This window comes from Psammomys obesus, unplaced genomic scaffold, assembly GCF_907164565.1.
Source record: "Psammomys obesus unplaced genomic scaffold, mPsaObe1.curated_primary_1811, whole genome shotgun sequence".
NCBI classification, from domain to species: domain Eukaryota; kingdom Metazoa; phylum Chordata; class Mammalia; order Rodentia; family Muridae; genus Psammomys; species Psammomys obesus.
This window is the reverse complement of record NW_026596152.1, coordinates 9,481,401-9,492,003: the sequence shown is the minus strand read 5'-3', so window position 1 is coordinate 9,492,003 and position 10,603 is coordinate 9,481,401. Positions and strand designations below refer to the sequence as shown.

The following is a 10,603-nucleotide window of genomic DNA, read 5'->3' as shown; positions in this document are numbered from 1 at the left end:
TGTGTGTGTGTGTGTGTGTGTGTGTGTGTGTGTGTGTGTGTGTGTGTAAGAGAGACACACACACACACAAGAGATGGGACCTTGTGTTTATTCCGTGGGACAGGACCTTGTACATGCTGGGTAAGTGCTCTACATTGAGCAAGACCAGTATATACTTTCAGGCAGTTTGAATTTTCAGGAATGACTGCCTCAATCCTGATTGTTTCCTATTTATTCCCCACAAACTGAGCAGTAACGCTAGTCTCTTACAGACAGTGTGACTTTGGCAGTTGCCAGCTGGTACTGCCTCTCATGCACTTGCTCTAGGTCTGATGAGCGAGGGGCCAAGAGTTCACCTCCCTCCCTATGTTCTTCCAAGGCCACGGAAAGAAGTGCTGGCTTTTGCCATCTTTTATGGGACTCTCATGCTTTCTTCCTTGCTGTACCTTGAGGGTTAGCTATACCAGCTTGTTTCCTCCCCGAAAGTGAGCACTGTGGGCTGGAGAGATGGCCCAGCAGTCAGGAGCACTTCGTGCTCTTCCAGAGAGCCGGGTTTAGATCCCAGCTAAGACCTACCTGGTAGCTCAGACCTACCTGGAACTTAGTTTCAGAGAATCTGGTGCTCTTTTCTTCCAGGTACCCACACATGTGTAGTGCGCGTAAATTCACACAGGCTCACATACATATATAAAAGTTAAATAAAAAATTTTTAAAATAAAATGGAACACTATTTGCTTTCAGATTTGTTGTTGTTTGATGACTTGTGAGTGATCCTTGCCTAGACTGATTCAAATTCTTTGTTGGTGGCTTTTAGTAATTATTTTGTTTTCAGGTGATTTTTTTTTTAAACTTTTAATAATACTGTAATATCTGGCCTTTGAGTCTCGCATCTCATTCAGCAAAATGCTCTGAGGAATCACTCCTATCATGGCACGTGTGGGAATTTTTTTTTTTTTTTTTTTTTTTGGTTGAGACAGGGTTTCATTCTATAGTCCAGGATGACCTAGAACTTGTGTAGGCCTCCCCCATCTGCCTCCTGGGTACTGAGTTACAAGTGTGCACTGCATCTTAATGAGGCTTTCTATTGCAGTGATGACCATGGCCAAAATCAATTTCGGGAGAAATGGATTCATTTGACTTATGCTTCCACATCACATTTCACCATCAGAGGCAGTCAGGGCAGAAACTCAAATGGGGCAGGAACCTGGAGGCAGGAGCTGATGCAGAGGCCATGGAGAAGCGCTGCTTACTGGCTTGCTCAGCCTGCTTTCTTAGAGAACCCAGGACCACTAGCTCATGAATGGTACCACCTACAATGGACTGGGCCCTGCCGCATTAGTCACTAATGAAGAGAATGTCCCACAGGCGTGCCTACAACTGGATCTTACAGAGGTGTTTTCTCAGTCGAGGCTCTCTCCTCTCAGATGGCTCTGGCTTGTGTCAAGTTGACAGAAAACCAGCCAGCACAGTCACTGTGACAGGCTTGAACTTTATTTTCATTACCAAGTCCTCCATTGCATATCTATGCAGCATTTGTCTGTCCATTCCTCTGTCAGTGAAGGGACTCCCGTATACTTGCGTCTCTGACTGTTGAAGTAGTGCTGCTGTGATTGCAGGTGTGAGTTTTCTGGGTTCCTGCTTTCCTCTGCTTTGGTTATATGTGTACAAGTGAAAGTGCCGGGTTAGATGCTAAGTCTGTTTACCACTCTAAGGAACTGCCAAACTTCTCTACACGACAGTGCCATTTAAGATTCTTACCAGCAAGATTTGAGAGCATTAGCTTTTCTATGTCATCGCCAACACCTGTTAACATGTCTTTGTAGTTGCCCAAGATGGCATGAAGAAGTAGCTCATTATAACTTTGGTGCTGCATATTCCTAACAACTCGTACATAGCCTTTTGGGTTTTGGGGTTTTTTTTTGTCACTTTTTAGAGATTTTTTTTTTTTTAATTGTGCATTTTTGCATGTAAGGGAAGATGCCTGCAAAGGCCAAAGCTTGGGTCCCTGGAACCAGAGTTACAGGCCACTGGGTGCTAGGAATAGAACTCAGGTCCTCCTTAAAAGCAATATATGCTTAACTGAGCCATCGTTCCAGCCTCTCATTTGACCTTTCTTCTATATCTATCTGTGTGTCTATCTATCCATCCATATCTATCTATTGTCTGTCTGTCTGTCTATCTGTCTGTCTATCTATCTATCTTGTGTGGTAGATGTGTGGGTTGTGTGGTAGCATGTATGCCACACAAAATATTGGCTCTCTCTTCCATCATGTGGGTCTCAGGGGTCAAACTCAGGTTTCAGTCTTGGCACTAGGTTCACACTGAGCCATCTCACTACCTTTTTTAATTTAAATTTTTTATTTTATTTTGTGTATGTATGGCTAGTTTGCCTGCATGTGTGTCTGTACCCCACTTCCATGTCTGGTGCCCATGGCAGCCAGAAAAGGGCATTGAATCTCCTGGAACTGGTTGTGAGCTGTCATGCAGTGTTAGGAACCCAAACCTCAGTGCTCTTAGCTTCTGAGCCATCTTCTCAGTCCTTGCCAGAGTTTCTAAAAATTTTTTATCATTTGTGTGTGTGTGTGTGTGTGTGTGTGTGTGTGTGTGTGTGTGTGTGTATGCATGATGTATATGAATATGAGGTGAGTGCATGTGTTATGGTGTTCGTGTAGAGGTCAGAAGACAGCTTTGAGGAATTGGTTCTCTCTCTTCACGTCTGTGTGGGTTCAAACTCAGGTGTCCAGACTTACATGACAAGCACTATTACCTACAGAGCCATCTCACTGATCTCATAGTATTTTCTTGATTTTTTTTTTTCCTTCTTGTGTTGGGGTGTAACCCTGGGCCCCAAGCATGCTAGGCACACTGTCTACTACTAAGCTACATCCTCAGCCCATATTTTAAAATATGTATTAGAAACAAACTGCTTTCCTCTGTTCTTCTTCACTGTTACATGAAGCAGGTATAGGAAAGCTAACCTTCCTGGCACGAACTAAAATGCACCCAGGAGTTATCTCTGCATGAGGACTGTCCATCTCTTTCCTGATCTCTGAGAACACCTACTGGTGGAAAAAACAGACACTTCCAGTCCCTCTGGCATCCAGGCTTTTTAGCCATGTTTCAGGAAGTGGGAAGCAATAGAAAGTGGAGAGATAATCCAGGGCAAGCTGTGCGGTTTTTCTCTTTAGTATGTCTTTGTTTACTGTGAGAATTGGAATAGTCTTTACTGGGCATGAAGTAATCCTACTGGTGCTCTTTACGCACACATACAGAATTACAAGTAGGAGAGAGGTGCTGAGCTCCATCTCATCCTGGAGCCTATTGGGGTCCTGTTTCTTGTTCTTTAGTTTTTGGCTTTTGTTTGTGAACCTAGAGCTTACACTACATTTGTGTCTTGTTTTTAGACATAGTTTACTATGGTGACAGTAAAGTGACCAGAAACTTGTGATTCTCCTGTTTCAGGCTCCCTGGTAGCTAGGATTACAGACCTATACTCTAGGCCTGACTCAGGGTTTTATAGTTGTTTCAGACCTGTTCTCACCATGTAGCCCTGGCTGACCTGGAACTCTATGTAGACCTGAGTTTAAGCTGGCTTCAAACTCATAGAGAGCTACCTGCTTCTGCCTGTTAGTATAATATTCTTTTGGAATATATACACTTTACCCTTGTTCATATAAATGCTGATTTCTCTCCCCCATTCTCTGGTTTCAATCTGGACATTGCATTGTGATATTTATTCTAAGCATCACTTGTCTCAACTTTGTGTAAACATGCCAAAATAAAGCAACTAGCCACAATGTTGAGCAAGGGAGAGGAAGCAGGAAGAGAGGGAGAGACAGGAGGAGATAAGGGCCAGGGAAAAGTAGGGAGAACTGAGGCTGGGAGAGAGATCTTGGAATGACGTAGAAAGATGGACTGGACCTAATATATCACTAAAAGCAAGTATAATGTGATAAATCTAAAAAGTAGAAACTATATGGGCTTGAAGGTTTAGGCTGGAACAACCATTGCCCAGCATTGTGTTCTAGGTTAATTAAATAAATCCCAGTGTCTGTGTGGTGATTTGGGTATACAGTTGTTTAGGATTAACAGCAGCATTAATAAAAGATAAACCAATAGTAAATATTAATAGTCATCTACAACATCTGCCTCTCACATGCTGTGATAAAAGGCTGTGTCTCCAGGTCAGCCAGTGCTACACAGAGAAACCCTGTCTTAAGAGAAAGAAAGAAAGAAAAAAAAAGACTTGTGTCACTATGCCCAGCCTTCAGGTCCTGTTTTTGAACTATGTTACAATTGTTTCCTGAGTAGAACAGATTATTTAAAAGCAATTCTTATATATGGTACAGGTGGAACAATAAAAAAGGAGCAGAAGGAACTAGATAGGTACAACTTGGCATTTATAAAATGTTAGCAAAGCCAGACGTAGTGGTGTGCACCCATGTTTCCAGCTACTTGGGAGGCTGAGGCAGGTGGAATGCTTGGTTCCAGGAGTTCAGGATCAGCCTGGGTTGCATAGTGATACCCCATTTTTGGGGGACTGGAAAGATGGCTCAGAGGTTAAGAGCACTGGCTGTTCTTCCAAAGGTCCTGAGTTTAATTTCCAGCAACCACATACATGGTGGCTCACAACCATCTATAATGAGATCTGGTGCCCTTTTCTGGCATACAGGCACACATGCAGGCAGAATGTTGCATAAATAACAAATAAGTAAATAAATATATATATAAAACAAGATGGGGATCTAGAGAGAGCTTAGCGGTTAAACACTGACTACTCTTCCAAAAGACCTAGGTTTGATTCCCAGCACCACGTGGTGGCTCACAATCATCTTTAATTCTAGTTCTAGGAGATCTTATGCCCTCTTCTATCATCCGCAGTGATCAGGGATACGCATGGTGTATGCACGCACACTCGTGCGCGCATACACTAAAAGAAAACAAAGACATAACAAAATCAAGGCCTGGTGGCACATATGTTTAATCCCAGGACTCAGAAGGCAGAAGTGGATGGATCAGTAACTGAAAATGATTTGACACCTCTAGGTGGAGTTCTCCAGCATCTTGTCCTGTGTCTCCCTGTTGCAGGTATCAGTCCCTCAACCTGACCCACGTTCCTGAACACAGCGCGCCCATCTACGAGTTCCGGTGACAGTGGTTCAGAACAGTGGCCAAATAAAACTGAACTTGGCAACAAAGAGCTTTGCCAAGGAAATTATGTACCTGCCAGAACCAGGAGAGGTGTGTTCCTGTTTCCTCGCGAGCAGACTTCGTCAGAAAGCATGAATGTTAACCTACAGGATCCAAGGAGCATGGCCAACCTGCAGGCAGGCAGAGGGAGCTCTCCTCTCCCCCTCCTTCCTCTCTGTGGCATTGTGGTCACCATCTGTCTCTGAACAATCTTAAATGCACTTTCCTTCCTGCACAGCTAACTTCTGCATCACTGAAATGCCATCTTTCCTCAGTCTGCCTCTAGCCAAGTGGAAGGTCAGCTCCTGGGTCACCTCAGCCTTGGTGCTCAGTGGTCCCTACCCAGGCCCTCCTCCTTCCCCACTTGCTTGTTTGGTAGCCCAAGGAAAGGCAGAGCCCAGCATCTTGTGCCCTAGAGCTGTATATGGGGAGTTGTCTGGGCCCAGCATCTACCACCAGTGAAATGAGGTGGGGACCCTGGTGGGCCTCATCAGTGTTTGATTCCAGTTGGGATGTCTTGTGGGGCCAGTGGCTCTACTGAGCCCTATAACTGTTAACAATGCAAGACTAGCACATGGCTGTCGGGTTTTCTGGGCCTGCTGTCGGGGATCACTAAATTTAAGGCTTCCAGATCCCTGGTGGGAGCAAATCCCAAACTGCTTTCTCAGTACATTTGCTCCAAACTTCTGAACTTGAGGGCAATACTAAAGTAAAAGAGTTTTTTATTACAAAATTATTATTTTTATGGTACCTTTAACAAGGACCTTATGGCAAATGCACAATTATTCCGAATTACATTTTATCGTTTTCACATTGAAAACAGCAAATGTTGACTTAGTGATTTTTATATCTATGTCTATATGTATATTTAATCAACCAGCAATTTTAAAACAAGTCATCCTGGTACAAAAGATTTACAGCATTGCATACGTTACAGTAGTGCTAAACACAAGAACTGTTTCCGGGGCCAGTTGAGCATTTGTGCCTCCTCCTTTTGCTACTCAAAACATCAGTGTGATATGACAACCTTTTCCAAAGGCAGAAGGGGTCTCCATTCTCCGGAAAGGGTGACTGAAATGTTGGGATGGCATGAGCAGGAAAGATAAATGCGCCCAAATAACTCGAGGCTCATGTGCCAAAGTGCGGGGTAGGGGAGTGTTTTGGTTTGGTTTGGTTTGGTTTGGTTTGGTTTGGTTTTTCTAAATGTTTAAAAAGCTTGATAGGTTGGCATCAGTTGTAGTCTACATGGTCAGGACTCTGGGGAATTCTGGTGGTTTACAGGTTCAAACACAAGAGGAAAAAGCTTTAAAATAAGTACAGCATCAGGGCTGGGAGTGCAGCTGAGAGAGCACCAGCTTGTCACATATGAGGGCCTTGCTTCCGATCCCAGTGCTGGATAAAAGGGACACCAGGGGTAGCAGGTTGACTGTCCTCGTACAACTGTGTGTTACTAATGCTGAATGTTTGGAGAGCCTTAAAAGAGCGTAAGTGGGGAAAGGGACCAGCAGGTACTTGTGGTATCTGTAGTCCTTAGACTGTGAGCAGGGTACAACTTTAGTAAAGTCAGGGTTCAGAAATCACAAAAATAAATCATCCCAAGACTTACGTAGAAAAAATAATTGACATCCATTGCTAGGGCTTAATCACATGGTTCCTAACCCTTGAAAAGCAACCTGGGTGTGGCAGTGCGCCTGTAGCTCCAGCTCCCCGGAGGCCTAAGCCAAGGAGTTAGGGTCAGTCCAGGGTGAACCTAGACTTCATCTCCAAACAGAAGACATCAAAATTCAACTGAACATCAAGGGCTGGCTCTCTCAGAAACGCCTGGCTTACCCTTCGGGACACCATTGCTTCAGTTCCGCTGAGGCACAGCACTAAAGAATGAAGGAGCCTGAGAGACTATGCTGGCTTTCTCCCTGCAGCACACCCTCAGCTCCTCTGGCTGTCCCTTCCACCATGCCTTGTGTGCCATGCAGGTATCATTCAGCAGTAGGTAGAGTCACCCCAAAGCCGGTGACTTGTATGTAACTCGAGTAGCACACCAATGGACAGCTTCTCTTATAAATTGGGTAGGGCAGGCTGTAGCTTGGGGATGCCCCTCTTTTTTGTTTTTTGCTGTTGTTTGTTTGTTTGTTTGTTTTTCTCTTATCTCTGGAGCCAGGGTCTCACTGTGTAACTCTGGCTGGCCTAGAACTCACTATGTAGAGCAGGCTGACCTTGAACTCACAGAGTTCCAACTGACTACTCAGAGAGTACTAGGATTAAAGGTGTGAGCCACCATGCCCTGCTCCTTTTTCTTTCTTAGCTAAGGGAGTATTCCAGTTGTGCTTAGAAAAATGAGGGAAGGATGCCTTTAGCAGACTTCACGCGCACCTGAAGACTTGCTGCTTAGAATTCTGCCCCTGAGCATTGGGCAGGAAAAACATGTTCCAATTCTTAGTAACTCCTACCTGATGGACAGTGACTTTTTTTTTTTTTTTGTCCCTGAAGGACCTCTGGGGACTTGTCTCCATCTGTAACTCTTTCTCCAGCTGTCTTGGTGGTTTACATGCCTCTGGTACTGTGTGCAATATCTTTGACTGACACTTGTATCTAACATTGAGAAATAAGTGCAGACTGCAAATTTCCTACTGTTCTCTACTCCAGCAAGCCAGCCCCCAGGCAGGGACTAGAGGGCTGGCTGCTCTCACCCTCCTCTAGGAAGGCTCCACGGCTGTGGCCAGCCTTGGCCCTCCCATGCCCTGCTTTACCTCTCTACCCACCCATCCCTTTTAAGATTGTCTAGCATTTCAGCTGCAGTCCAAAAGTAAGTAGACAATGCTTAATATTAAGTAGGAAGTCAGTCGCTGTACTGGCTCTGTTAGCAGTGTTGAAATCAGACTCCAGAGGAACAGAGGGGTTTCCTCAATGTCTTTTGCTTTCAGAAGCAGGGAATTTATATTCTCTTTAAGGCCTTGAATGGATTTTTTTTTTCCTCATAAAATAGTCACTGATAAGCTAATTTTTAAAAAGAAATGCCATTAAGTATGTTACATTGTGGTTTAAAATACTAACAAGTTCTGGGAAAGAAAAATACTTGATTTTGAATCTTAAATGTTTTTTAAAAATTAGATTTGAATGGGCGCAAAGTATGAATATTTTGTTTCTTTATGGAAGACCTGTGGAAAGGGTTTGAAGATTTGCAATGGGAGAAGTATTTTGCAGAGCTATCAATGTCTAAATAATTTTTAAAAAAAATAATAAAGGTATTTAAGCAGTGTGTGTCCAATTTCTAAGTCCAAACAGCTCCATCAGAAGAAACCAGACCCTCTGTGGCCCTGTAGCTGCAGAGGCAGGCCAGAAGTTTGTGTGGGCCACTGGCATAAGTGTGTTAGGCCACACACAGATGAACACATGTATCTTCCACAGTATTTGGGATTCACTGAATGAAACAAATTCACAAGGTTTAGTGGTTTCCACGACAGCAATTTGTCATAAACCCATCTACCTCAGTTGCTGACCCAGGCGAATGTAGGTTCTTTATTCTACTCTTAATTATTAAACTTGGCACACAGTAAATATATCTATATGTGTGTATACATGAACTACAGAATGAATAGAACTTAAAGCTGCTGCAGAGTGAGTGGAAACATACAGGATAATAGACCATACCCAGAGCAGCTGGCCCTGGAGCCCCTGAGAAGGAAGCTTCAGAGGCCTGCTGCGAGGAGAAAGGCTGAACCAAGTGCAGAGAAGGAAACAGCAAGTCAGCTCCAGGTTTGATCGGGTGGTCGAGCAGGGATTATGTGCTTCAGCAGATGTACTGAGCCAAGCTGAGTCTCAGGCCTTGATGTACACAGCGGGTATCAGATAAGAGATTGGTATGGGTCATGCCATCACTATGTGTGATTCAGGTGTGTTGCCTGTAAGTTCTTGCCTTCTTTTCTCTGATAGGGTTTTAGTTTAGATTTAGTGATATCTATGAGTTTTATCTGAGTATATGTATACCTTGTAGGTGACAGTGTGGGTATTGGATTCCCCTCAAACTGGAGTTACAGGTAGTTGTGAAGGCCATGTAGGTGCTAGCAATCAAACCTGGGTCCTCTTCAAGAACAAGTGCTTTTAGCTGCTGAGCAGTCGCTCCAAATCGCCCCCCCCATAGGATTCTCATATGCCTGTGTGTCCCTACAGTTCTCCCCAGTAAATTTACAGGGTGCCCCCCTTTTTGTTGGGTTGGTTTTGTTCTTCAACAGATTCCTCTATGTGGCCTTGGCTGTCCTAGAACTAACTCTGTAGACCAGGCTGGCCTTGAAATCAGAGATCTGCCTACCTCTGCCTCTGCCTCCCAAGTGCTGGGATTAAAGGCGTGTGCCACCGCCCAGTTTAGTGACTCCCTTCCCAGGAATAACTCTTTAATCTGTTTTGGATGGATGATGCCTGAGAGGTGATTCTGTTTTGGGGTTCACTTAGAGGCTGCAAAGTCAAAAGCTTCTTGTAAAATTGTTTTCTAGGGCTAAGCCCAGCCTGGAAAAAAAAAAAAAAATCACTGTTTATACAGTAGAGTAACTGAGTAATGTCAACAGTCACTACAGACTGAGATGCCCAGACAGTTTTCAGCCAGCCACTTTACCCTTTGTCTTCTCCCCATTTTGTTAGAAATGCACTTCCTTAGAAATCTGGAAGGATTTTCTTGGGATGCCAGTACTGAGATGGCATGCAAATGAGCCACTATGTGACGCTACTGGTATTGCTGCTTACATTATTGAGGGAATACCAGAGTCCTAAAGCATGGGTACTTGGGCTGCTGGCTCTCCTATCCATAACCTTATAAATACTTGCTTATATTTTTATCTGGGCCATTCCTTTCCAAGCCATTCTTAGAGTCCTTCCTCCCAGTCCAGGTGGTTCTTTTTCTCCTAAGGCAACTCTGCTTACTCCTCTCTCTTCCACCTTCTTATCTCCTTTCCTGTCCCCAAAAGCCCTCAAACCTTGACCACACCTCTTCATCCATCTTGCCCAGATGTGTGGGCATTTTATTGGTTAAACAGAGGCAAAGTTTACAAATGTCATTTGGGGTACATGAGTGTCTGCTTGTAGCAAGCAGGCCTTTGGTGGGGAGGGAGTGATTAACATTAGAGTAGATAGCACCAGACCTACCCCCAGCACCCAGCATTCCATTTCCAGTGCCCCAAAACCAAAATAAAAGGAGCTGGAAAGATGTCTCAGCAGTTAAGAATGCTGGCTGCTCTTCCAGAGGTCCTGGGTTTAATTCCTAGCACCTACATGGCGGCTCACTGCTACTGAAACAGTAACTGAGTGTCACTCTAATTCCAGATCTGACACCCACTGCTGGGACCAGGCACACATGTGGTGCACAAACGTACATGTAGGCAAAATACCCACACACATAAAACAATAAGTAGTTAAAAACAAAACAAAAAATTAAAAGGCAACTAGC

At 44.2% G+C, this 10,603-nt stretch overlaps 1 protein-coding gene across 1 annotated transcript in view; it reads left to right on the top strand.

Moving 5' to 3' along the window:
- Nucleotides 1–8,424, top strand: part of Gid4 (GID complex subunit 4 homolog) — a 25,001-nt gene extending 16,577 nt beyond the window's left edge. Inside the window, 1 exon segment of the mRNA XM_055594203.1 lies at nucleotides 5,068–8,424. Within this exon segment, the coding sequence (XP_055450178.1) occupies nucleotides 5,068–5,131 (64 nt within the window). The 3' untranslated portion in view covers nucleotides 5,132–8,424.
- Nucleotides 8,425–10,603: the final 2,179 nt, after the last annotated feature.